Source organism: Cyprinodon variegatus, unplaced genomic scaffold (assembly GCF_000732505.1).
Source record: "Cyprinodon variegatus isolate N-32 unplaced genomic scaffold, C_variegatus-1.0 Scaffold525, whole genome shotgun sequence".
Classification (NCBI taxonomy): domain Eukaryota; kingdom Metazoa; phylum Chordata; class Actinopteri; order Cyprinodontiformes; family Cyprinodontidae; genus Cyprinodon; species Cyprinodon variegatus.
The window spans coordinates 32258-59356 of record NW_015150978.1 but is presented as its reverse complement, the minus strand read 5'-3'; the positions used below and the strand labels follow the sequence as shown (position 1 = coordinate 59356).

The 27099-nt window shown below is 36.7% G+C and overlaps 2 protein-coding genes across 3 annotated transcripts; both read right to left on the bottom strand.

Moving 5' to 3' along the window:
* Window positions 1-1266: 1266 nt before the first annotated feature.
* LOC107095124 (ATP-sensitive inward rectifier potassium channel 12-like) lies at window positions 1267-12016 on the bottom strand. 2 transcript variants are annotated; one of them, XM_015391099.1, is made up of 2 exons: window positions 11517-12016; window positions 1267-4836 (listed from the first exon to the last, which is right to left on the bottom strand). In XM_015391099.1, the coding sequence occupies exon 2, from the start codon at window positions 4715-4717 to the stop codon at window positions 3449-3451; it is 1269 nt and encodes a 422-aa protein (XP_015246585.1). In that variant the 5' UTR covers window positions 4718-4836; window positions 11517-12016; the 3' UTR covers window positions 1267-3448. The 2 variants fall into 2 exon arrangements, with proteins under 2 accessions (XP_015246585.1, XP_015246586.1); XM_015391100.1 differs by having other exon boundaries at window positions 1267-4828.
* Window positions 12017-19384: 7368 nt separating this feature from the next.
* LOC107095142 (myosin phosphatase Rho-interacting protein-like) lies at window positions 19385-23855 on the bottom strand. Its single transcript, XM_015391119.1, has 7 exons — window positions 23720-23855; window positions 23441-23546; window positions 23000-23156; window positions 21964-22050; window positions 21731-21836; window positions 21553-21635; window positions 19385-19506 (listed from the first exon to the last, which is right to left on the bottom strand). The coding sequence occupies exons 1-7, from the start codon at window positions 23838-23840 to the stop codon at window positions 19450-19452; spliced, it is 717 nt and encodes a 238-aa protein (XP_015246605.1). The 5' UTR covers window positions 23841-23855; the 3' UTR covers window positions 19385-19449.
* Between the last annotated feature and the right edge of the window lie 3244 nt (window positions 23856-27099).

Below are 27099 nucleotides of genomic sequence, written 5' to 3'. Positions count from 1 at the left end.
ATTCAGACCATAAATTACAATCTGTTCCTGTTTGTCAAACAACTTGTTCGCTCCTCCACCTGCTGGTTTTAACCGTTAAAACTCTAAAAACACTGCAAGTTACACTGTGTGCTGTCTGTTTTGCTCCTTACAGTCAGTAGCAAAATGCAAAAAAAAAGAAAAAAATTTCTATGTTATAATTGACGTTAATCTAGAGATTTTATTTTTTTTCTAAAATTTTGCTTCACACAACAGAGTGAAAGAAACCAAGGCAAAATCAGGATAAAATCAGTCCAAATGTATTCAGTGGAAGACAGCAGGAACAAATAAATCACCCTTAAACATTAACTTTTAAGCAAAAAAACAAACAAACTGTAAAATAACATATTTCATTCCATTTTCTTTGTTATAATTATTCTTATTAACTTTTCAATCAAAAAGAGAAGATTAAAACAAACTATTTACAAAATATGACCAGGAGAGCTGTACAAATGTGCTGAAAGGGTCACCAGGTGTGTAAAACTAACCCGTATAGAGCTTTTGCTTTGACTAATGTGGAGAGAAACATTGTTCATCTAAGCCAGGAGGAGAGAAACTGAGTCTGTGCTTTTATTATTTAGCTACTATGAGAAATACAGACACTAGAGATAAACAGCTTAAAGTGACATCTAACAGTAGTTTAGGCATCTATCATGAGGTTTATTCTGGTTGTTTCTATGGAGGAGGCAAACATAATTTTACAAATGATCCAATGAGACCAAGAGTCTTAATATATACTAACATGGACCAGATCATGTAATATCAGTAACAAATCTAATGTTTTAGATGTTTTATTATAGGGTTTGGCTCCACTATAAAAAGGCTCTGCTGACGCACCTGCTCCATGCTGCACATTTATAATCACAGGTTAAAAATACAAAACCATCCATGACATGAAGACGCACTAAAAGGGCTTATAAATGTTTTAGATCAAACCATATATGAAACCTGGTAAGCCAATGATATCATGTTCAATTGAAACAAATAAAAAGTACAAAAATTTAAGTAAATAAACACAAAAGTCTAAGTTGGTTTAATGTTAAACCAGAGAATAAGGTGGTAAATAAAGTTATTTTTTAATTGACTTGCACAAACCTTAAAGATTAAATATAGTTACTCCCTTCCATAAAAAAATGTATTTTATTTGCAAGGGTTTGTAATTTATTTTTTACAGAGCATTCATTTACATTCAAATCAAGCTCTGTATCCTACATCAGTAATATTTTGATTAATTCTTTGATTTATCATAGGAAAATGTTTAAAAATGGGGACATTTTTTTGTTCATATCAATCATAATTTCAATGTGTCATTAAATATACATTTTGTCTATTTATTTACATTCACTGCACAACCAGGTGCTTCCTTACTTGTAATCAAAATGAAAAAAAGTAAAACAATAAAAGAAAATATTTTAAAGTGCAAAGTAGTTCTGATTTCTGTGAAGCCCTGACTGCCATACCAGGAAACCCTCATCAGCAGCTGTAACCCATGTTGCCATTAGTATGTGATCCACAGCAGAGCTTCTCCAGCTCATCTGCAGCAGGGCTCTTTGGGCCTTTTTACTCAATGAGGTGATGGAAGCAATTATCTCTGGATCTTTAACTTAATGCTGGGCGAGTTTCTGTTTAAGGGGCCCCATGGGTTGATTTGTCTGGATAAAAAAAAAAAAAAAAAAACTACAAAATGCTAAAACCACATAAAATTATATTATTTTAATATTTTGTTTTAGCAATTGAGCCAATTTATCCTTCATCTTTCAAAGCACCCAAACCCTAGGATTTCCCATGAGCCCGAATAAAAAAAAATAAAAATAAAATTGAGAGCAAAGAATCTCCTATCGCTGATTGAATAAACTGTAATATATGTGCTGTGTGGCTGGTGCCCAACAATGTCCGGCATAATGAAGGTAACCTGACATAAAGAAATATTCACACCTCTTGAACATTTCCCATGTTTTACCATGTTGTACCCTCCATTATATTTTAGAAGGATTTTATCATAAAACACCAAGAAGGACATACAGATGAATGGGGAAAGCTGTTTAGAATTCTTCTTATGAATGAATATGTGTGCCATACATTGAGGTTTAGACTGTACTTTATAGAATTATATCTACTGCAGACAGAGCTGCAGTTAGTTTGGGTTTTTCCTCCGTAAGCTTTATACTGCTAGAAACTGAAAATTATATCTCAGCTCATGTGCAAGAACTGCTCTGTTTTTTGGCTGCATCAATCTCTCTGTTAGTCCTGACTATTGTCCCTGGCTGTTGAAGAAAATGGTTTTATGCTTTTTCGAGGATGTTTAGAAGTGCAGCATGTGTGTTACTCAGCATAGCCTTTTGGATGTAGTAAAAGTTTATTTTTCAATTGTGTTCTAGATTAAAACTCAATTTATTGTCAAATTCAATTTGAAGTTAATTAGGTTGGTGAAATTCTTACTGTTGTGTTTTTTTAGGTCGACAATTTTAAGATCTGTCCAGGGACAATAGATGAAAAATAGCCTCTTGGCTAATTCTGGTGCATTTGCAGCGATGCTTAATAATGTGCACTGTCCCAGTCAAATAAATGATACATAAAATGAAATAAAAAAAAAAATAGACCTGTCCAGATGTACCCCAACTCTTGTCCCATAAGCGCTGGAAATTGGCACCTGCTCCTGTGCAACACTACAAAAACGAATATTAAAAAGCAATCAACGAACAGACAGACGGCTGGATGAATGAACGTAGGCAAATGCTTGTAATAGACTTATTTTCTTTTTTTTTTTGGGGGGGGGGGGTTAATAAAGAGAAGGGGGCTAAATTAATCTCATCTGTATATTTTTAAGAGTAAAAAAATCATTGTATTTATTTTCCTAAGATACCCATCCACTGCTTTGTGCTGGTTCATTGCATTATGTTATAATTATATTTTAAATATCCTTATAGTTTTTTTTATCTTAAGGTGTACTTTGAATCAAAGCAGTTCAGTTTTTCAGGAGATTATCTAATTTTACCTTATTGTGTTTTATGTGTTATTCTACAAAGTTGACATACTTCACTTTATATAGTCTTTATCAGCTATATGGAATTGAGATGGAAATGTGTTTCTTACTGAAGTAGCTTAGTACAATATTGTACAAATTTGGTTTACTACATATAAATATTCACTGCAAAGATATATCTTTTGCATCTACAGATAGTCCCATTGCAGCGTTACTTTAAAACACACATATATAAAACCATGATGATTTCCTAGATCTGAGGAGGAGGATCATCTGCAGTGAAACATGACAGTTTTCATTAGCATCTAATAAAGCTCAAGAATCATCTAAAAAGGTAATCCCTGTGTGGCAGCAGTAACAAAGCTGTCCTCATTGGTGTTCCTGTGTCGACAGAATAACGTCCACAATCTGAGCTACTTCAACAGCCCCTCTGTCAGCAGGTAAAGGTTAAAGTGCTGATTCTCTTCGGGAAGATGGTTGATTGCGTTCAGAGGTGCTTAACTCCGATGAGCCCCTTTTGTCTTTGTCTTTCTCCGCATCTCCGTCCAGATCCTCATCCCTGCTGATGAATGCCAGCTCGTTCTCATAGCAGAAGGAGTTGGCGCCTGATGTTGGAAACTTCCTCTCCTCCATGTCTTTGGCGCTGCACCTGGGGGTGGATGACACCTCAAAAGTTTTGTGAAAGTATGCATAATCGATTCTGTACTGGCTCCTTTCCTCGAAGATGAGGGGCTCGAACCGGTGGCCCCACAGGATCTCAGAGGGCAGGTAGGAACTCCGCGCTTGCGTCGTCATTGCCGTAGCCTCCACCAACCCTTCCAGGATGATCACAATCTCAAAGTCTGCGGTCTCCAGATCTTGCTTGCTGATGCCAAACAGAGGACTTTCTTCATCGATTTCATGGATGACAGTGAGGGGGGCGACTAAAAACAATCGGTCTGTGCCTTTGTCATAGCCAACATTCATGTCGATCTGATCCAGGGGAATGTACTCGCCTTCTTCTGTGTAGCGGGGCTTTACCATCTGAGCCCTAACATGGGCCTCTACAATGTGGCTCTTCCTCAGGTTAGCAACCCTGAACATGAGGCACAGCTTCCCGTCTCGCATGGCAATCACTGCATTGTGGCTGAATAGAAGAGTCTCTGCACGCTTTTTGGGCCTTGCCATTTTGGCCATGATGGCACCAATCATGAAGGCATCAATGATGCAGCCCATGATTGATTGAAACACCACCATGAAGACAGCTGCTGGGCATTCCTCCGTCACATAGCGAGCTCCATAACCAATAGTCGTCTGGGTCTCGATGGAAAACAAAAAGGCGGCCACGAAGGTTTTGACTTGTGTAACACAGGGAACAAAACTGTCCTCCTCTCTGCTACTTTCCATGTCACCATGAAGGAGGCCGATGGCCCAGAAGGCCATCCCAAACATCAGCCAGGACACAACGAACACCAGGCTGAACAGCAGGAACATGTATCGCCAGCGGATATCCACACAAGTGGTAAAAATGTCCGACATATACCTTTGGGACTTCTCGTCCATGTTTGAGAAGTGGACGTTGCATTGGCCGGTCTTGCTGACAAACCGGCTGTGGCCTTTGCGTCTTGTTTGGATCTTGCCGTTGCCAAAACTGCCCACAGCCGGCATGGTGCTCAGTCTGAGTCCCTCTTCTTCACAGGACAGAAAGCTGTGGTGGTGGACCCGTCCTACGCTCATGCCGCAGTGGAACACAGCCAGGGGGGCTTCACATAACCAGCCTGGCACATGCAAAACCGAGCCAGCTCACAGAGGTGCAGAGCTCTGCTGGGCAAAAACTTGGTATCAGTCCTCAACTCCTACAGAAGACAAACAGACAAAAGGTTATCGTCAACAAGAGCAAAAATGAAACTAGGGAAAAAAGACAAACAAATGTGAGTAAAACCTTTAGGTATGTGTTTTCCATCTACTCCTTAATTAAGTAGAACAAATAAAATATTTAGATTTTCTGGGTAGAAAACATGGATTTTTAATTCAGCCTTCAGAGTCACCAGAAAATCCTCAAAATGCATTTTCTACAACAATCATTCCAGGTATTGATTTGTGTCTGTCTTCCTTTCTTTTCCTGATGCATTATCGGAAATACTTTGGTCCATACCATACACATTTCTCAGATCATCAAAGTACACAAATAGCCAGTTAATTCAATGCCCTGCCACTTTATGTGACGTATCTTGTTTTTCTTCCAGCTGGCACAACTGTTAAAGGCACTCGGGTCCTGCCATGAAGCTGTGTGATTCCCTGGCGGGGCTAAAGTGGAACGTAACAGAGGCTAAAAAAAGATAGGGCAGAAAACTTGGTATTGAAACAGAGGTCGCCTCAGATACAAGCGGTTCGATGGAGACGTTAAAGGGATCACCAAAGAACTGTCATCGAAAACAGTTTAAAATAGCACAGTGACATCAATGTGTTGGGGGTTTTTTTGTATTATAGCAACCCAATTCAGTCATTCTGTCTGATAATTATCGGCTCAGAAGGAGCTACCTCTTTAGCAGACATCTTTGTGTTCATATATCTAAGCAGGAGCTTTGATGCATAAATAAACAAATATGAATTATATCACTTTTTAAAACCATTTTGTTCATTTGCAATTATTCTGTTGCCTCAAACAAATTTTCTCATATGGTTTCCCTGTTCTTCCATCTGTCTCTTTAGCTCTGATCAGTCTATAGTCGAATGCCAACAATATGATGCCACCTCTTCCATGTTTGACCATTATGCTCCTGGGCTTTTCGTGTTCCCATGCTTTTGCCAAACAGAGCACCTACACTAACATAAATATTTCACCCAAATTTTATGATCGAAGTAATTTTAATACTTAAAAAAATCCCAATTAACTTTTTAAAAGGTAATTTTAATACAAACTTATCAAATAAACTTTACATTATTTTTATTCATTTGTAAATCAAGTTTACTTATTTTAAAACATGAAAAAATTACACTGACTATTAAAAATAAAGGCAGAAATAATTTTTCAGAAAATATTTGTAATAGAAATATTAAATAAAACAGTAGCTAAATATGTAAATATATCTGCATTAGGTATATGTATGTTTTCTTTAAATAAGGGGTTATTAGAACTCTCCCACCCCAACATAAAACGGTTTGACCAGGACAACAGCGGGCTGCAACTTTTAGTTAGTTTCACTGCAAACTAAGAATTTCAGGTTTACAGAAGTCCATTGCACGAAAAAAAAAAAAAAAAAGGGAAGATGACAACAAAGGCTTGATGGATTTTCTGAGTAAAAATTAAAAATAAACTGCAGAGGAATGATGCCCATTCAGAGCCAGGTAAGAGGCAATGCGACAGAGACAGACCACACCGCTAATTTCAATGATCCTGCGTTATGGCCAACAAAAATGACAGATTCTGATCGAGTGAATGTTGTGCGTTTAATTGCAAAAAGGAAGCCTTTCTTAGAAATGGCAAATTAACTGCCAGCAGATCAAGAGGGCAGAGAACTTCCAAAGTATCTAACCTATTCTACCCCCCACAATGGAGGGGAAAAATTGTTAGGGACTGGCTAATATTCAGCAGGTCAAAAAAGGCCATATTTTGCCATGTTTCCTGTTCTCCTATGAAGTACAGAAAAGATCAACAAGGGCACTAAATTCAATAGATGGGGAGAAAAAAGACTGTTGTATGTTGAATTTTTGTAAATTGTTTTACTGCAGAATATATTAAAGATACATTTTTTACTTAAAACTATTCCGTTGTCCTTCAATTTTTGGTTATCAAAACATCAGTATCATTGTTCTAAAGAGATCCCATGTTAAATATTTTTTTTCATTCTTTCGCTTCTATGATAAAGGCCAACTTTATTGTGTAGCCAACTAATAGCTGCACTTTGAGCGGACTTTTGCCCTTGTAGATCCTTGCAGCTCCTCCAGGACCATGAGATGCTTTTCTGATTGACAAATTTGAAGTGAAAGCAGTTCACCTTCACGTCACTTACTGCACACTGTTTCTGTGGCTGAATGTCAAGCTGTGGTTCTTGGAGTTGGACCACCATGCAGACAAATAGACATAAGCAGCACAGCGTGTTAAAAAGTTTGACAAAAAAAAATCCATATGAGTAAAAGTGATAAAACTGACAAGGTTTGGATGAAACAAAGTACAGGCAAAGACAGGCATGGACTTAAGCAGGCAAATGATGGAGTTGAAGATTATGCGAGACAAACATCTGGAAACTGGGATTTGATTAGCAAGAGGAAAAGAATTAGGGTAATGAGCGCATAACATGGGAAGCGATAAAACTTAAACTAATGGAGGCCGTGGTTGAATGTAAAAGTCTTAATAAATATGAATAGAGCTAAACAGATATTTACTATAACAGGAAAGACTAATAAAACATAAACAGAGACTTAATAGGAATAAATTTACTAAGAATATGCAATATGAGGTTAGACTAAGAACTCTAAAGGATAATCTAATCAGGAAAATTTCAGACAATAATAAAAACTAGGGAACGATCAAAAGAAGGCTGGACTTAATAAACACTAAATGATACAGATAATGATCCAAAAAGGAAAAACAAATAAAAAAGACCTCGGAATCAATCTTTTCATTTCAAAAATACTTTATTCATCCCAACTGAAAATTAAATCTTATAATTGTTAAAGGTTTTATGTCATCCAGGAAGATTTAAAATTCTCTATCTCACAGCAGATCTGAAGAAGCCTGGAGAAAATTTACTCTTTGATTTTCAGATGCAAACATTGATTACCTTATAAAAAAGGACATTATTTCTCTTGGTGAGGACTGCATGACTTTGAATGTTAGAGATGAGGTTCAGCCCCCATGTGGAGCATCTTTGCCGTGTTTGTGAGGACCCAATATTCATTAAGGAGGTCTATATCCCTCCTTTTCCTAAAAACCTGACCAGCTTCAACTTCATTTTCTACACATGGATATTCTAATTGAAGGTTCAAGCCTTAAATCTTGAGGCTAAACTTGTTTTTCTGTATATGTGGCAGATATAGCAAAGATCAGCAGAGAAGCTAAAGCTTCTAATTGTTCTCTAAGACCATCATACAGGTGAGTACCCAAAAATAAAAAATAAAAATCGAGGCCACATGAATGACTAAAATGTATGTTTTTTATTCAAAATGTATAGTGAGTTGTTGCTTCTGCTGCAGCTTCATAGACCTATTCAGCTTTACTTTCTTGAAGTGTTTCAGCACCACTTTTCTGTTTTGACTTCACAATGAAAGCTGTGACTACAATGATATAAGTAGTCTGAATGGAGCCCTGTTCACTGGAAACTTTATGGGTTTTGTTTTATGATAGAACTGTGCTTTAAATTGGTCAACTGCAGTTGAGTGGTAAGATTCATGTTGCATTCAGGTTTGATCTTAACTTTTGTCTTACCAATTGTTGATTAAATCCCAGGGCAATTAAATTATCTCTTGATTCCAGCTCCAATGTTCTCCTACAAACCTCCTATAAGGCTCACATAACAGGTGGACTTTTATTGAGATTAAATCACATACTGATTTTTCATAACATGCTCATTGCTAACAGATTGGTTAAAAGTTTTCTATTTAAGGAAACCTGGCTGACTGCAATATTTACTTTGAAGAATTCGCTCCTACTGGGTTATCATGTAATGTTTGTTATTGCAAAGAGTTCACAGCAAGCAGCAGGGATGTTAAACGGGCAAATATTGGTGGTTTAAGGATCTTTTTTTTTACTGCACCAAAACTGTCTAGATGTGTCTCACAATTAGGAAAGTCAGTATTTCTGCTGTGGTAATTCATCACAATGAAATGCAATAAAGTACATAAATTCAGACATTTGTTTTTGTTTTGGATTCTTAGCTCCAATGTTAGAAGCAGATATGAAAAGTTTCTAAAACTGTAAAATTATACCGTACCTTAGTTTGTCTGCACTTGCTGCTAAAATACGTCTGTATACTTTGTTTTTGTCACAGCTTTCTGGGCCATGGTAACCAGTGGGTAACCAATGAGTTTTAAATGAAAATCCAAACAAATGGCATCACTGTAAAATTTGAAAAGAAAGGTTTGATATCCTATTCTTTAATAGTTTTATGCATCTGTGTTGGATCAATTTTTATTTTCAAATGTGTTTATAATCATGTCCCAGAGGAGAGTACTCAAATTATGTGAAATGATGTTGAAAGCCTCCCACAGCAGGAGTCAAGGGCAGCTGAAAACAGAGACTGTAGCTCAGTGAAATGCAAAAACACAGTTTGGAAAAAAGTGTGTTCACATTTAAGGGACCATTGATTTGATTTTCTCCCATCAATAAAACAATTAACATTGGAGCTGAAACTATGGATCACAACAACTTTGCTCTGGTTACACTATTTGACATTTTTATATTGATTATTATGTGAAACCGTTTCTTTGTGTTCTTTTTTAAATCATTTGTTTCCATTAGTTTCAAATTGGTTTCTTATGACTTATAAAAGGCTTGGTCTCTAAATCAACCTTTAGTTACAGAGCCTATAGACAGGAAAGGGATATTTTGATGCTAGCATTGTTTTTTCTCTCGCTTCACAACAGTTTATTTTTGGAAAAAGTGAGAGAACAGGAAGAGTATAAATAACAAAATGAATACACCTTTTTAGTTTTTTATTTATCTGTTTCCTTCTCTTTTTATGCTGATTTATCTCCTCAAAATAGTCAGCAAAATAGATTAAAATTTGCGGTTGTAACATGAAGAAATGAGGAAACTCAAGTTGTATGAATATTATTGGGTACTTTTAATTAAAACAACCTGGTTAGTATTCTACTTTAACCTAACATGATAAGTATAGATAATTAAGCCACACTTTCCTGTTAACACAACCCAGCCATATTATTGCACTTGAATATGCTTTGTAATTATGCATTTCCAGTATTTCCTTATATTCTATTTATAAAACTGTAATGTTCATATACCACATTTCCCAAATCTCTGCCGATGTCTTGTAATATTGCAACACACCAGTGCAGAACAAGTAACAGTGGGAAATAAACTGATATTTAAGGAAAATCAGCTAAATTCAGATGCTTTTTGCCTAACTAAATAACAAGTTGCAGTTCCAAAAAAAAAAAAGCAGCACCCAGGTTTCCTTCAAGAGATATTCCAGAGCTATGCGGAAAATGTTCTAAAAATGCAGATATTTTAGGATTGCTACAAAGGGAAGCCTCTAGGAAGTTTCAAAAGGAGTTCAGTGGGATTCAATTGAAGGCAAAAGACAACAACATAAATCTAGAAGCTGTAGCTGCGCACCGAGAAGAAAATAACATTTTAGATTAATATAAAAATAAAAAGAAAACTTGCAATTCATGAGAATTTATGCAGTCTAAGAGAGAAAAAAATCTCCATGTAGAAGTGGATTTCTGGTGCAGAACCGAAGAATCCGATTTAATGATAACATGATACCTAAACATAATTTTTTAAGCTTTCAGTTCAACTTTCTTTCCATTGTTTCATCAATCATTTGATATTTTCTAATAAAATCACCATATTTCAGTCATTTATTTTTATTGCCTTTTAATTTGTTGCATTACTAGTTCTCTTCCCTTTTATTTTTTTTTGTCATGTACAGCACTCTGAATTGTCTTCCTGCTGATATGTGATATATATATATATATATATATATATATATATATATATATATATATCTTCCTTTGCCTTGCCTTAACATTAAGTAAAATAATGCAATGGCTTAGTATCATTTGACTTTAAAGACAGTTCATTTTTGAACTGAATATGGAGAAACGTCTGAACCAAAAGATTCAAAACAATCAGAAAAAGGCAGCTGTGCAGAACAAAAAATGAACATAATGATATCTGGGTCATTCCAGTATACAGAAAAAATGTATTATGTCTTTTTACTAACACTTTCCAGTTTAATAATGAAGTAATTAAACATTACAAAATGTGATGAAACATTGTTAAATAATATAAAGTCTAATTGCATGAAGGCAGTTGGAGTTTATTTATATGGAGCTTCTGTTTGGATGCTGTAATCTGTCCTGCCAGTGTCCCCATCATAGGTCTTGGATAACTCCCTGTTTATGGCCTTCATATAACAGGTGCACGCAGTTAAAAGTAGGACAGAGAAGAATTCACCACAGTGAGACAAGAATGTATTTGCTGAGTTGAACTAACCTTGAAACTACAAAATCTGATCATTTCTGTTTGTTTGTTTTGTCTATTCTTACTTTTTTGGGATGTTTATACAATCCTTTATATTTCATGATAATCTAGTTGCTAGGGAGCAGAATATGAGTTTCTGATGGTTTTATTTTTCAATTCTCAAGTGCTAAAACTTGCCTACTTTCACACAAGTCACACTTCTGCCTGCCGTGCTGTTATTTTAACACTAAAGTGATGGTGAGGATTTTTCCTGCTGTGAATTGTTCTTACTAATAATACATTGGAGCTGAAAGATGAGCAACAGCCCAATTTAAAATCCACCTCCATCCTGATTTGTTATTGTGTCTCAATAAGGAAAACACTTACCTTTTGTTCAGGTTTTTTTGATAAATGTGGATTTTTATCGCTCTCCCTTCTTTTCTGAAGCTTCCAGGTTTATTTTTAACCAAATTTTTGCATGATTTTCTTCAGGCTCCTTCCACTTGTCCTCTTCTGTTAGGGGCAGAGCCACTCTATCATCCCAGGAAAGAAAAGAAAAAAAGCTGTGAATATCTTCATGTTTCTGCCTGATTCACATGTATCTATTGTTCCACCAAATCTGGAGAGGATCCCACTCTGTCCTTGATATCCAGGGGGTTCAGAAACAGACCAGAAATCACAGAATGACTTCAGCCAAGCTCTGAAGTCATTATATTTACTCTCAGAATAGAACGCTAGTCTAATTAAATGAATTTAGGGCCTGCTGGTCCGGTCCAGTCAACAATTCGATTCTTCACAGCTTATCCTCGCAGCAGCAGCAGCAGCAGCGGCCAGCAGTCTCTCCTCTTCCACATGTCTCTCACTTTCTTAGTATATCTGCCATCTGATCTTGTTCTGCTGCATATCCCACTCTGTATCCCACATCTAGTGAACTATTGCTCACAGCTCAGCTCCGGTCCTCCCCCTCCCTCTCATAGTGTCACTGTAGATACTTGGCATTTGAAAATGACTACGTGCTCGTCCACTGTGAAGTGTTGATGGTCAGCTGATGTCCAACCGGCTCCATCAGGATTAATGTGTGCAAACATGATGACTACATATGTTCTGATCAAGGAGTGAAATCCCTTAGTTTTAGCATTTTGATGGAGATGCAACCAGCATTCATTGCCCCTGTAGTGTTAAGAAACATGAATTCAGATGTTTACTTACCTAAGTCATTAATACTGCACAATGCATCGTTCTCAGGAGAACGGGTGAAATCACTACTGACCCCTCACACCTGTTTACCCTCATGCCCTCTGGCAGGAGATACAGGTGCCTCAAATGCAGGAAAACAGATGTGAAAACAGTTGCTGTTCCTGGGCTTTCAGAGGGTGTTTGCTAGAGTAATTTGTAAATTATGTAAATATGGATTTCTTTCCTAATTTCATTTTATTCCTGTCTTATTCTTATTTTACTGTTCTCTTGTATTATTTTACTTTTTTAAGATCTATATATTTATTATACACCAACCAGAGAAGCACTTCGATCATTGTATACCTGATGGGCAACGACAATAAAGAATAAATTTTTTTGGGGGTGTCCTCTAAGGATGCTTCTTTATTTTTTCTATGGGTGCTTTTTTTTATTTCTGTCTGTGTGCATTCTGTTTGCACAAGCTGTCTCAGGGAATTACATTATGGTTTCAAATTAGCCATAAAGACTCTTGAGTCTTTAGTTTACAGTTATTATCAACTATGTTAAAAAAATGAAAATGAAAAAAGGTTTGGTAAAAAAAAAAGTTTTGTTGGTACTGACTGCTTTCTAGATACCATCTAATTTTTGTGATCTACTGCATCGATTCTTGAAGGCAAGAATCGATTATATAAAAAAAAATGAACAAATAAAATACATTAATGGTTGGCACACATTAGCCAAATCAAGTGGAATACAACTTCCAGTCCAGCAGATGTCGCTGCGGATGTGTTGACGCCCGCTGCTTTGTGTAACAAGCTATGTATGAATTCAGTTGCTTTCAGTTATGTATCAATTGAAGACACTATCCAGATCATGCCCAGCCAGTCAGTCACTGGTAAGGGCTGTATCTTTTTCTTACAGTGTTCAGTGAAAATATCGCAATGCATCGCAATATTTCAAGTATCATGATGCATCGTGATAGAATCGCATCGTGGCATGTGAATCGTGATTCAAATCAAATCATGACTTCTTTGCCAATACCCACCCCTATTATACGCTCCCTAAGAGAAAAAAATTTTTTTTTTGTTTATGTTGACAAGAACAAGAACAAAGCTCCTTTTGGCAAAGACAATTCGTAGAACATAAGAAGGTGAGTACAGGAGTTTTGGGAACTCCTCATAGGTCCTCCCTACTGCAGCACTTATTCATTTAACTTAAAGGTATAGTGGAGGATGCTCCTTTTCCGGGTGGATCATCAAAATAAGTGGTCCTTCTAATTGTCAATCATTATGGTGATATGTTTACACAAGGCCGTCCTACGTGCTCGTCCCCATTTTCACTTAAAAGAAAAGTTATGTTTTAGGACAGTTTCACCAGAGTTCAAATTGAAGCCTGTTAACTTCTTGATCTTTTCACAACCTAAAAGCTTTGGAAAGCTGGATTTAGGTACAGTGGGTAAAATCTCCCGAAAGATGTGGTCGACTGAAAGCTGAAACACAAATCTTCCTCAGGAAATGCTTGTTGATTTAACATATTAAAGACAATCTTTGCCTTCATCCATACAACATAAAAAAAACTATAAAAAATTATTCTGTAAATGTCTATACCTGGATAAAATGTGTTCGGGGTTGATCAAACAAAAACTGGATAAGTTTAGTTTAGTTAACTAATCGACATCCACAATGACTGTAGCATGGCTGAAACTATTCTTTCTGAGGTCCAGCGAAAATGTATGTTAATAAAACATAATATAGAATCTGCAAACTCCAAGAATACAAAGAAAGNCCCTATTATGAAGTTTCTAAGTCTTCTGCATCAAATGTTATCATTGGTTTGTTGCAATTTATCCCAATAAATCAGTGAATTCAATTTATAATCAGCCCTTGTCTAGTAAAGAAAGGTCAGAATGGTTTTATGGTAACGCCTCTAATAATACTCGACCTATTTGAGCTGTGGTCCACAGGGAAGCTAAGAGGAATTATTTAAGAAAAGAAAAAGTAAACATTTTAAAACAATATGCTTTAAAACTAATAAGAACAATGTTGCTTCATATGCAGTTATCCATGGAGCTTTGTGGCATTACTGCCTGAACCCTAAATGGGTTATAGGCTCAGATAGATGACAGACCAGATGGGGATGATGATGTAAAGTGTGCCACCGGGATAGAGTAAACCCAGAGCTTGTTGTTGTACCAAGTGAGTTATTTAAAGGCCTCCGTCCTGCAGCATCACAAAGTGGGCCGGGTTCAGCCAGTTCCAGTGGTTGGTCACACTTGATCGCCTTTCAGAGCACCAGTGCATGACTGGGTAACGTCTGTGCATTTCAGAGCTGGGGTGTTATGCTCTATTGTTTCAGATATGAGGGGAAAAAAAGATTTCTTAGGTTTCACCAACTCTGCTGCTGCTGATCCTTAATCTTCTGGATGTTTCTACAGTTTTCAGCTGAGCTGAAAATAAAAATAATTTCTGTAGTTGTAAAAAATGTATTTCTTTTTGGAGTTTTAGTCTCAGGTGTTATTAGAGCAAATTTATGTTTTTTACTGCTTTAAAATGTTTTTCACTCTTCTGTCATCTTGGTGTACAGCCTAGTTAAAACTAATTGACATGGAATACAGCAAATTTAAAAGGAAAATAGAAATGGAAAAAATATATATTGTAGAACTCTCCCATTTATCAACAGATATCTTAAGGCCCTATTTCTTATTTTGAAAATGCATTGGAAACTCAGTCATTGTTAAAAATTAGAAATGCTTCAAATGTGGTTGAGTCTTAAAAAACTGTTTGAATTAGGAACAAAATATCTTAACTGCAAAGAAGCTGAGTTAAACTTTATGTATTGTTACTTAGCAGTTTTATAGCTTTTTAAAAAAAAAAATGTTAACTTATGTTAACATCCAATTAGCTTTTTTTCTATAGAGAATAATTCTTAGGGCCATACGTTTTAATCCGTATACAGTTTTTCTCCATTTCCGATGTATGCTCCTCCACTTTAATGGCACCCTCAGTAAATGTGTGTGAATGCATAAAATAAGTCCTTCCTTCATAGTATTATCATCATTTCAAGCTAAGATATGTACAGCCTTTGTTTCGAGAAGATTTATGTTTTTAGGGAGACAAAATTCCTTGTTAGAAAATAACTTCTTTAAAGAAAAAACACTGTTAGCCCATTTAGCGACCTTCATTTAGGAAATTTCACCTGTTTAGAAAGATGAGTCGTTGCTAACAGTGAGAGGGATGCTTAAAGGAGATGTGACAGGACAAACCTGGAATTTTACTTGCAACCTTGCTATTGCAACTGAGTCCAAGTCGACACAGAGGCAACCCACACCTGCTTTACTTAAATAGTTTACTTTCTCTTCTTTTCCACTTTAAAGACTGGCTAAGAGAAAAAGCCTTTTATACATTAGGGAAAAAGGACCAATGTAATTATTTAAAAGTTGACAAACACTTGGTTCCTGTTCCATCTACATATCACTCTATGAAAATAAAGTTTTACACCTTATGTAATTCTAACTGTAATACACTGTACCATCAACACCTGAAAAAAAAGGTTATTAAGATCTTCTATTTTTTTAAGCTATGTGTTCTTGTTGGTTTTAAATCACATTTATCCCATTACATAAAAGGCTTTTAATATTCAGATAAATTATATTTAAAACACAACTTTTTCTGGCCCTAAACATCAATATTTTTCACCAAATCAAATGTTCACAGTTTGATCCTGTTATAGTTTACAGAAAAAAATCTAAGTTTACTGTATTACAGTTGCTTCTTCAAACCTCAATCAGACGAATCATCCTCCAGGCAGAGGCCAGGGGAAGCATTTATATTTGTCCTGAGTGAACAATGTGGGATTTATCCATTGTCATGGAAACGCTGATAAATCTACCGGTAAGTGTGAGCACACGAGTTGCATGTAGGTCACGCTCCTCTGGACTGCTTTTTATTTAGATGTTTTCACCTTTTTTTTTTTTAACTCGGTGGCTTAAATAAAGCAACCATTTCACTGAGGTTTTTATCCACAGCATCACACATGAAGGTAAAAATTACCATCTCTGAGATCCTGTCAGATGCAGAGTAAACACAACAGAAGAGGAAGGTTTTGGAAACAGACTGTACCAGGCAGCCTCTGCACTGGTTGCAGTAATTGATCTCTGCTTGACTAAATGGGCCACTTATTTTTACAGCTTGAACAGGTGCACCTGCGTACTGGTGTCTTTACATCAGCCGCTGATCTGTCATGAGGACCTGGTTTGCAGTTCATTTCGACTCAGAAGCCCTGCAGGTGCTCAGAAGACAAACACACACTCGCTCCGTCCCGCATGTAGGAATGCAGAAACAAGCAGAACAAATTCATATGTGGTGGGATGGTTTCCAGTCTATTCAGCATATGGTGCAACACTAATTTATTTACCAAGGTCTGACAGGAATGTATGTAATCTAGTATAAATCTATCTATACAGCTGCATTGTACAGAACTGATTTAATTATAGATTTCTGCTTGTCTTGTAAAGTGCCTGGTGATGACATTTTTTGTGACTTTGTGGCATATAAATAGACAAAAATGAATTTAATTAAAATTCTAAGACAAAAAAAGGTACAATTACCTTGTTTCTCTGAAGAAAATCAGTTTCATTTAATTTTTTATGGGTGACCATGCAAAACAATGTTATAGGGGTGTTTATCTCACTTTTTGATACTTTGTAAATAAATGTGCGTATTTAACTTAATGATTTACAATTACTGATCGACTGACTTGTTGAGAAGAATCAGTCGGATTTAGCGGGACATTTTTTGGAGAAGAAATAATTGCAAGAGAAAAAATACAGACTGAAAACATCCCTTGTTCAGTTTCCATTAACTGCAGTATTTTGTTAGGAGGGTTTAATGTGACCAGATCAAAGTAGCACATAACTGAGAGGTGGATGGGGAATTATATATTTATGTTCTGTTCTGCTAAGCTCAGCCATTAATTTTCTTGCTGTTAGGGTAATAATTTTATCTTCTAATTGTTTCTCATATTTACAAAATTGTTTGGAATAGAATTAACTTTTTTCCCATTAACTTTGGCCAGCTTCCCTGTCCCAACCAAAAAACAAGCATGCCAACTCCATAATGCTGCCACCACCGTGTTATGGTGGAGATGGTGTGTTGAGGTGTGTTTTAATACTTTCTAAGCAGCTCTCTGCTCATGCCTTTAGCTGGCACTGTTTCCATACATACTCTATATGGATCTATCCTCCACCTGTTGAAAACTTTCAATCGTTTAATGGATCTGATGTGCAACTACAGAAATTCAGGTTTGTTTGCCTTTTATTTAGTAAAAAAAAACTGCTTGAAAAGTGTAGAAATGAAGTTTGCCCCATTTCAGATTTTATGCACTGAATCACAGCAGGTCACCTTTCTGCTGACAGGTGCAAAAGCGCAGGGCATCCATACAGAAGAGTTTTAAGAGTAGGTACGCTCTCAGAGTGTCAGCCCACAGTGGGGGTCTCAGAGAAAGGAGGGTGAGTGTTGGGTTTTAATGAGGTGCGATGTTCCTCTAAAGCAACACGACTCCAAGGAACTCTCTGAACAGCCTCTGACGCAGGGTTTAGAAGATTCAATGAAATTATATCTGCTGCATTTATTTCCCAGTGTATCACAACGATATAGAGGAGTATTAGAGAAGTAACCTACAAGTGCTAAATCAAAGTTGTATAGACATATACATTAGAAATTGTTTTTATTAAGATACTAATCTTTTGAAAAAAGATGAACATAAGTGATCCCTTAATATCATGAAGCATCAGTGGGACAGCAGGTATTCCTTGAGGCCACACAACAAGCTGCAGGGCTGTGGGGTAGATTTCCTGCGTGTCATTGGTGGACCCCACACTTTGGCCTGTTTTGCTGCAGATGCAACAGGAGTGAGTACCCAGTGCTGCAAGAAGTTAAAGACCCTACCCATTCTTTTTGCTTTTCTAATGCAAAAACTCTGGGGTTTTTTTTTCTAATTTTGTCTTGAACTATGCAGAATCGTCTGTTTGATGTTTCATCTGAAGAAAATTAGAAACTTTACAGATTAGTTTAAGATTCACTGTAAAAGGTTGATATCCTTTTGCAACACTTAGGTAGATACACAGAGTCGATTAATGCAATCATACTAAAAGCAAAGTACATTCCTCATCAGTACACAAATTCCTTACAGAGATTTACTTTCTTGTTAATATTCAAGTTCCCAGGTTTGTGCTCAGCTTTATTTCTGCTCTCTATTTGCATGTGAACAGTAACAGAAGAGTGTGTATGATGACTGGCTCTTTACACTTTAGGTTAGATTTCAGTTATTTTCAAATCTGTCATTGAGGCGATTTTATAAACTTTTGGGAATCCAAAACCAGATGTGGAGACTGTTCTACCTTCTTTATTTTTGTTGTTGTTATTGTTTTTAATATCAGTATTGATGTGTATTCTCATAAAGATTTTGAAGCAATCATTTCATTTGCAAGATGTGTTTTTAAGAGAAAAGTTGTAAATTTTACCACTACATCAAATAACAGATGAACCTGCCCACATTCCCTTCAAAAAACATGTTATGCATATAGATTATAAAATTAATATTAGTGGTTTCAGCAAGGAATTTTTTTTAGACACCAAGAAAATTTCAGGTAAACTCCTTATTTTTATAGATCTCCTGTTCTTTATCAGGGCACCTTGTTGAAACTCAGTGACACGGGATTTAATAGCAAATCTGAAAATGGAACAAATTTGCCTGTTTATATAAAAAAAAAATCATTAATCGCATAAGGTGTGTTTTATTGTGGGTGACACATGGTGATTTAGAAGGCATTTAAACACAGCTCTCTAATAATGTCAATAACCCAAAGCAACAGATGCAACAATAATTTTAATGAAAACAGCTGTAGGTCTATAATTCTGGAGTCTATAACTCCAACATATATTCAATACAATTTTAACCAGGGGTGCATCTGCATGAAAGAAAATCCTGCATCTTGCTCCCTCTAGTGGAACAAACCAAACAACAAACCATAGCAAAGAGTCAAACATAACATAATGTCTTTTGAACAACAACACAAATGTCTCTTTATTCACAGAAGTCTAAAAATCAGGCATCGTATCTGTGAGGTCGGTTCACCTCCAGTAAATCATGACGACTCAAACAACTTCCTCCTTTCTTGTGTAGAAAGTCCATCTTTTAAACTCTGAAAAACAGAAGAAACAAAAATATGTCAAAAAACAGAGCTAAAAGAGAGAGGATTGTTTAGATTTGTGAATTATCCAAGAATAAAAAGCATCAGAACTCTGTAATTTAAAGCAGACTTCTGGGTTTTCTGCTCTACAGTTTATATTAAATAGATTAGAAGAGAACTGACCTAGAAAAGCTTGTTGTTCATCAATAACGTGGGATATCAACAGTAACTCTGGGTGTCTTTGTAAAGCAACAGCCAGATTAACACAGATTTACCTCTATTGATCTGGACATTAATTTAGCTACTAGTAGGGATTCATTTCATATGAAGTTATTTTAAGGTTAGTGCAATTAACAAATTCTGATTTTGAACCACTTGTTCTTACAGCTACAGACATGAACAAAAGCTGGATATAAAGTTCTGGGGAAGAAAGTATAATGATCTTTTTATTCATATCTGGAAAAGAAAGTTACTTAATTTGCTCTGAGAAAAGTTTACTCCATTTCAGATGTTCAGCTGGTATCTTTCAGGGGTTAATGCTATAAAAAGCCTGTTTCACATTTTGTTGTTGTTTTTTATAGCATTTTACTCAGATTAAGATTTGGATACAGCTTTGAATTCACAGTCCTGCTGCAGCAGAGTCCTCCCAAACCATGACTCTCCACCTCCATGCTTCACAGTCGGTAGGATTTTTGTTTCTTGGGGTGTAGCATTTGTTTTATACCAGACATGTCGTCTGTTCTGGAATCCAAATAATTCACTACCTTATCTTAACAACAACCAGTAGTTGGCAGTGAGGGCCTTCAAGGCCTTCACAGCTGGCCTAAGATCAACCAAAAACACATAACCCACATTCATAACCTTAATTTTAATTTTCTTCTTTCCATCTGTATTAATTTAGTCCAAACAATCCATTCTCCTACAATGGAGAATGGATTGTTTGGTTCCTCTTGGCTGTGCTGCTTTCATTACATTTATGTGGTTGCTTAATTTTTTGTCCAATCAGATTTCAGCCTTAGTGAGTTGCTTTTCAATCTAATCTGCCCAGAGTCTTCAGAACTAGAATTGCTGGCTGATGTTACCTTCAAAATATTAGTGAGGAGCGTTATCTTTAACCAATCAGATTTTAGATTTGTTCGACTGGGCCAGCTAGAGGGCCCACCTGAATGTCAGCATTTTCTGTCCTCCGATTGGTTACTTAGAGCAAAATGTTTACAGCCATGTTAGATTAATGACAATATGCATTTTAGATTCGCTTTTGTCAAAAGTTTTTCTGGCCTCAATGGCTGATACTCAATGGACATACCAAGACTTCCTGTTTAAAGACAGGTGGATGGATTTTGTTTATAAATAATCGTCATCTGTGATGGGTGTGATATTTTATTTTCATGCTTTATGTGCTATTTCATCTGGTAATTGGATGCATTTTGATGATGTAAATGTGGAGAAGCTGTGGTTAAAGAGTAGAGGATTGTGGCTGTCTTAAAGGTATTGTGGAGGATTTTTATAAAAGACCCGCCCTCTCCACTTTAAAAAAAATGCGTGTGCAAGAGCATGCACAAGCCCATTTCTCTCTGTGCTGTTAAAATGTGCTGTTGTCATAGCTCATACAAGCTTACTTTGTCCACATGCAATGGGGACTATATAGTGGACTTTATAGCAAACTCAGTTAACTGACCGTTCGGACAGATGATCACTGCATTTTGCTCCGTTGGTCACATAACTCCTCCTCCTTCATCTTTGTTATTAGTCGCCGCTGAGTTTTTTGCAAGGAGAACTCTCTGCGCAAAGCATTCTGGGATATTTATGCCTCTGCTGAGGTCTTTCTGTTCCTCTCATACAGTTTGTAGACACTTTTTCTCTTACCGCCCTTGGCCATTTAAAAAAAAACTGTGGTGAGAAAGGTGAGCTTCAATGATGCAGAAAAAGATAGCTAACGGGGCGTTTCCAATCCAAATGTTAAGATATATTCTTTACTATAAGTATTTAAGAATACAAAGATGATTAATAAAAAAAAAAAAAGAAATTAATGATGGAAATGTTAATGTTGATTTTTACCTTTGATCTGAATCCCCGAATTTGACGCAAGAAGGAGGATTTCTCTTTCTTTTTGGTAGCAGGGTTGTTCGTCACAGTGTCATCTATAAACAAAGACCGAGCAGCAGAATAAAAATGTTAAAATGAATAAATTCTTACTTTGAATTTGATGATAAAGATGAAGGAAGAGTTTTCCCACCAGCATGATGTCCTGTAGTATCTCGGCTTGTCCATGTGGCAAACTTGGCTTCACTGTAATTATGTGTATGGAGGGCCTTCAGTTTATTCTCTGCATAAACTTTGTCCTATAATACATAGAATTGTTTAGAGTGAAATTACTTATTTGATATGTTGACGTAATGTTTTATTTAGTGAGCACAGTATCAAAGATAATCCCTGAATATAGATTGTTGAATTTATAAGATATTTTACCATTTGTGCAATTGCCAATTCCTCTCTGAGAGAGAGGGCTTCCTGTTTTAGATGTTGCATCTCTGCCTCCTGTGTCCTCAGAGTCGTCTGTTATTGCAGGCAGACATCAGTATCATACAGTGATGAACACACAAACACACACAAACACCCCCCCACCTTTAAGTTTAAAACTTTTTCTCATTTTGAACCTTAAACAGTATGTTTCATCAGGATTTGTATTATTTGCAGTGCAACTCCAAGCAACACATAGTTGTGAAGTGGAACAAACATGATATTTTATTCCATATATTTTACAAGTAAAATAAAAAAATAGGCTAATTACTATCTTGCCTTGTTTAGTTGAAACATAGTACAATCACACTGTACTGCAACTGCAACAAAACTATTTTAATATCTGTGTTTGTTGGGGGCTGTTTCTGCTTGTTTTGCACTCAACTACGGGAGCTTCTTTAAATTTTCTTTAATTTTTGCAAAGCAGCTCAACCTTAATCAGATTTGATGCAAAGTGTGTAGAAACACACTTTCAAGTTATACTACAGACTATCACCAGGATAAAGGTCTGGACTTTGACTAGGCCAAGTCATCTATAAAATAAAGCTGAGCATGCATTGAGTTTCAAAGTAATTCCTTATCCTGAGCAAGCATTTGGTAAAAGTGGAGAGGAATCGCTGTATTTAACTTCAGCTTGATTATTTCTGAACAGCTTCTTTTTTCATGGATATGTTAGAATTGTTTCTTCATGCCCATTTGTTTTGGACTATCACACAAAATTTCAAAAGAGCAGCCTGAGTTTGGTGGCAGTAATAAGAACAAAACATTACAAACCATGTCTAATATTTGCATATCAAAACAATGCATATATTAGTGGTAAAAAAGCAGACCGATTTTAAAATCGTACAGACACCTAATTCCATATGGTAGAAGCTGATTGCTATTTTTTCAAAAAACCTGAATGCTTTCTTTTTCCACTTTCTTGAGAGGAAAAAAAAGGTTTGGGAAAAATAATAAATCTACAGTGAAAAGAGGATGTTTCTACCTGCATCTCTTTGAGTTCCTGGTTTTCTTTCTTGCACTGTGTTACTGATTCCCTCTCATTCTGCAGCTCCTGGCTCAGCTCAGAGTTTTCCAGGCATTTCTTTGTGTGCTGATCCGACAACACCTCCAGCTCCCTCTGCAATAATTGGATCTCCTTCCTGCGATGGAGAAGCAGAAGCACGGAGAATGCTGGACAGTTAAGTTAGTTTTGAAAGGAAATCGCATTAAAAAGTGGCAGTCATTTGATCGATGAACCTCAAACAGATAGTATCAGAGCCATAATGAGCATTTGTGGGAAAACATTTGTTCACAACCGGAAACAAATATAAGGTAAACATAGGATGAATTATTTAGATTGAATTTAAAAAAATAAAAACATTTTTTTTGTTGTTAAGACTAAGAGCATTTTAGATCCAAAAGCAACCATTCCATGGTGACTCACTCATATTCCAGGTGGAGTTCACTGATGTCTGCACTCTCCCTGATCTGCTGAAATTGTCTGCTCCTCTCCAGCTCCTTTTTATGGGCTCTTCGCATTGCTACAATCGCTGTAAACAGTATGATTAATATTGAAATGTATACTCCTGGAAAATTCAACGCTGTTTATGCTTTTCATGGATAAATGCTCACATTGAGCACCCAACCACTGAACATAATTCCTCATGCACAAATGTTTCCAAGAAGAAGAACCAGACAAACAATACATTCAAACTGTATTTACCTGACATAGTAGCAGCTGTCTCTTCCTGCAGGAGCTGGTCTTTCTCCTTCAGAAGGTTGGTTACCTGCTTCTGATGCTCCTGCTGGAGGTCCTCTATAACCTTCCTGTGCATTTCTTCCATGGAAGTAAACCCAAGATCACATGACGCCTGACAAAGAATCAGAAGAAAGGTATTTTTTTTGCAGCAACAAAGGTGATGAAGTGGACAGTTCTGGGCATTAATAATTTATGCCAGATGTGAGGCTGTGTAACATACACTAAAGCCTCAGTTTCTGTGCCTCTGAGCAGAGGTGGTCTATGGTTGTGTAAGGCCTTAGACAGAATCTGCACCACTAATAAAGTTTTAAATCAAATTTGATGGAATCTGGGAGAGGGATCTAATTGGTCTGGATATGTTGTGAAAGGAGTCGTGGATGATTGGTAGGTGTTTGCCACAATAACACAATAATATGACAGATGATACTTACAGACTACTTTCAAACCTTTAATTTAATTATATTTAATTATATTCCCATCCTCACAAAAGAAAAAAAAATCAAAAAATTAAGATCTATGGCAAATTCAAGCTGTGCTTAAACAAAATAAATTTTTCTAATTGTGCTGTCAGAAGGATGGTAAAATATGCACACATCAAACTAGATGTTGTAACAAAGAGGGTTATTTCCACACAGTGAGTCATGGAATAGTTTATAAGAATAGTAAGTCTATATGTAGGCCTCAGATTTTTCTGTTCTATTTGATTTAAAATTCATCCTAACTCCAGGGAATTTCTCAATTATCTTTTCTTCTTGCATTAAAATGATCAGTCTCAGAATGATCTGAACATTTTATCAAAAACAACTTCAGATTAATGAAATAATTGCTCAAATCATTGTTATAATGCCTGTTGTGTTGGGATCCTCAGGCTTGCCCACCAGAGGGCGCCGAGGATCCCCTTCTGCTCTGTGCATTTTTCCCCTAGAGCTGGAACCTTCCTGCACACCTGTTGCTAATCCTCTCATCAGAAGACCTCTCCTTTATAAGCTCCTGCCTGACCTTGCTTCCACGCCGCAGTGTTGATCTTAGTTGGTTAGCTTCCTGAGCCTCTGTTACAGAAGAATCTTAGTTATCTCTAGTGTGAGATCAGATTCTAACTCTTCCTTGTTTCTGCCTCACAGGAATCCTGTCTCTTCGTGAAAGCTCTGGATGAGCTTAACCTCCAGTCTCCTCGTGAAGCTCTGGAAGAACTGTCTCTCTGGCAACCTGTCTCTGGCCTGCAGCTCTGGGAGAGTTGCATCACAGGAAACCAGTCTCAAGTCTGAAGCTCTAGGAGAGTCTAACCTGCTAATCTACCCTGGTGAGCCAACCCGAAGATTCCTATGTGGATGTAACCTATGACTTCTATGTGGAGTTTCCCTGGAGGTTCCTACGTGGAATCGGTTTCTAGAATCCTGTGTGGATTTTCCCCGTTGTTCCCTGCAAAGAGCTGGAAGCTCAGCCTGAAGGATCCTTCGTGTTTTCCCCTGTTCTCTGCAGTGAGCTGGAAGCTCAAACCTAGGACTGCCATGCTAAGCCTGAAGCTAGATGCTTAGCCTCTCATGAACTCTGCTAACCAACAGTCTCCAGTCCCAGTCAAGACTCCAGTGAACCAGACCAATTCCAGTCCCAGTGCTTTAACCTTGTGTTCAGAACTTTAATAAACATTTGAACTTTTTCCTGTCTCCTCCGTGTGTGTTCTGCATCTTGGGCTTGCCTCCATACCCCATCATGACATGTTGGAGAACTTCAGGTGTATGTGGTGGAAAAAAAAAATCTTGTGCATGTTACGTGTACTTTCTAACTGTTAATTAATCAATGCATCTGACCAAATCTTATCCTTCTCCTCCGGTAAGGAAGTTATAGGAATGTACTCCGTTTTGTTTTTTTAATGCACTTTCTGCACATTGGCTCCAGAAGCTACAAAATAACCAATAGAAAGATGTGATATACAGTGATCTGTTTTATAGAAATTCATGTTTCTAGCTTAGTGCTGAATCATGCCTGTTTACAACATTGCACCAGTAGCCTGAGATCTCTACAAAATACAGCAGGAAAAAGTAAATTAGCTTTCAAAAATTTTACAAATACAACTCAAACACAATACACAATACATCCTCATCTCCCTGATATCTTAGATCCAATGCAGGCAGTTGCCTTTTGAACCCATATAATTAGTAAATAACATGCATTTGTGTTTAACTTAAACCTGGTATAAATGCAGATGTTCTGCTGGAGAGCATCCGATAGAAAACAACATCATGAAGACCCAGAAACCCGGCAGACAGTTCAGGGGTCAGTTTAAAAAACAATATTTGAACTTGTAATCTGGAAATAAAGAGTATGGCACAGCTGTAAACTACAGCTGCAAAAGGATGCAACATCCCAATGCTAATGATTGATCAACCGCAACATTGCAAGGGTATTTTATATTAAGTGCAATGCAGCCCTCACTAGGCCATGAATGGTCTATCCCTTGTGATTGAATCTATAAAGGGTGAAATAAGGAAGTGAAATGTGGGTAAGCTGTAACAATTTTTATGTCTTAAACATATGTTGCAAACTTCACTCTCATCTGCACACTTAAATTTAAAATTTTCTTTAACTTCACAACTATGAATCTAAGTTTATCCATAAATGTTTTAATACCTTCAGAGACGTGACAGCATTGGTGTCTATCTGCTGTAGTCTATAAGCAAAAGGAGGGTAACAGCCTGGACTGGGGGGCAGCCAATCACAGGATGTTTTTTTTGCATGGAATTCAGGTAGAATAAAACGTTTTTAGCAGTAAGGTTTAATGGATGTGAATACTTTTTGCATACAAGAAAGACATACATGCTTTACATCCATTTTATTTATTGCAAACCAGCGGCAGCTGCTGCTCTCTGAAACAAGGGAGGCGCAATAGGGTTAATTAAATCCAAATGTCACGTATTAGATTAACAAATGTTGAAACATTTCACTATAACGGGTGAAAATAGCTGTTGTGAAATAATAAACTCCAGAAAGAATACAAGATGACTGTTCTGACTGAATGATCACTTCTCGCACTCGACTGATGAGGAAAACCTCCTTGCTGTCTGGCCACTGTCAGTCAAAAATCCTTCGGTATGTTTGCCAATCAGCATGGAGCAGCCAGCTTCATGACCCGCCCCTACTCAATAGCCCTCCTAAGAGGTTTATCCTCACTGGAAGTATCATACAGTGATACAGTGATTAAACAGCTGATTATTGTGCAACATACTAATAAAATCTGGTGCATTTTAGTGCATATTTAATGCAGTTTAATGACTAGATTAATTAAGTTTGAAAATGCACATTTTACTAATAATTTTTGCCAAATTTACAGGTGAGGTTTAGCCTCG

Excerpts from the sequence above, each read along its gene's own strand:
- LOC107095142 (XM_015391119.1), bottom strand. The coding sequence starts at position 23,840 with ATGGAAGAAATGCACAGGAAGGTTATAGAGGACCTCCAGCAGGAGCAT. Across the intron at positions 23,547-23,719 it reads GACAGCTGCTACTATGTCAG|CGATTGTAGCAATGCGAAGA; the intron begins GTAAATACAGTT and ends TACTGTTTACAG. Across the intron at positions 23,157-23,440 it reads GAACTCCACCTGGAATATGA|GAAGGAGATCCAATTATTGC; the intron begins GTGAGTCACCAT and ends TCTCCATCGCAG.
- LOC107095124 (XM_015391099.1), bottom strand. The coding sequence starts at position 4,717 with ATGAGCGTAGGACGGGTCCACCACCACAGCTTTCTGTCCTGTGAAGAA.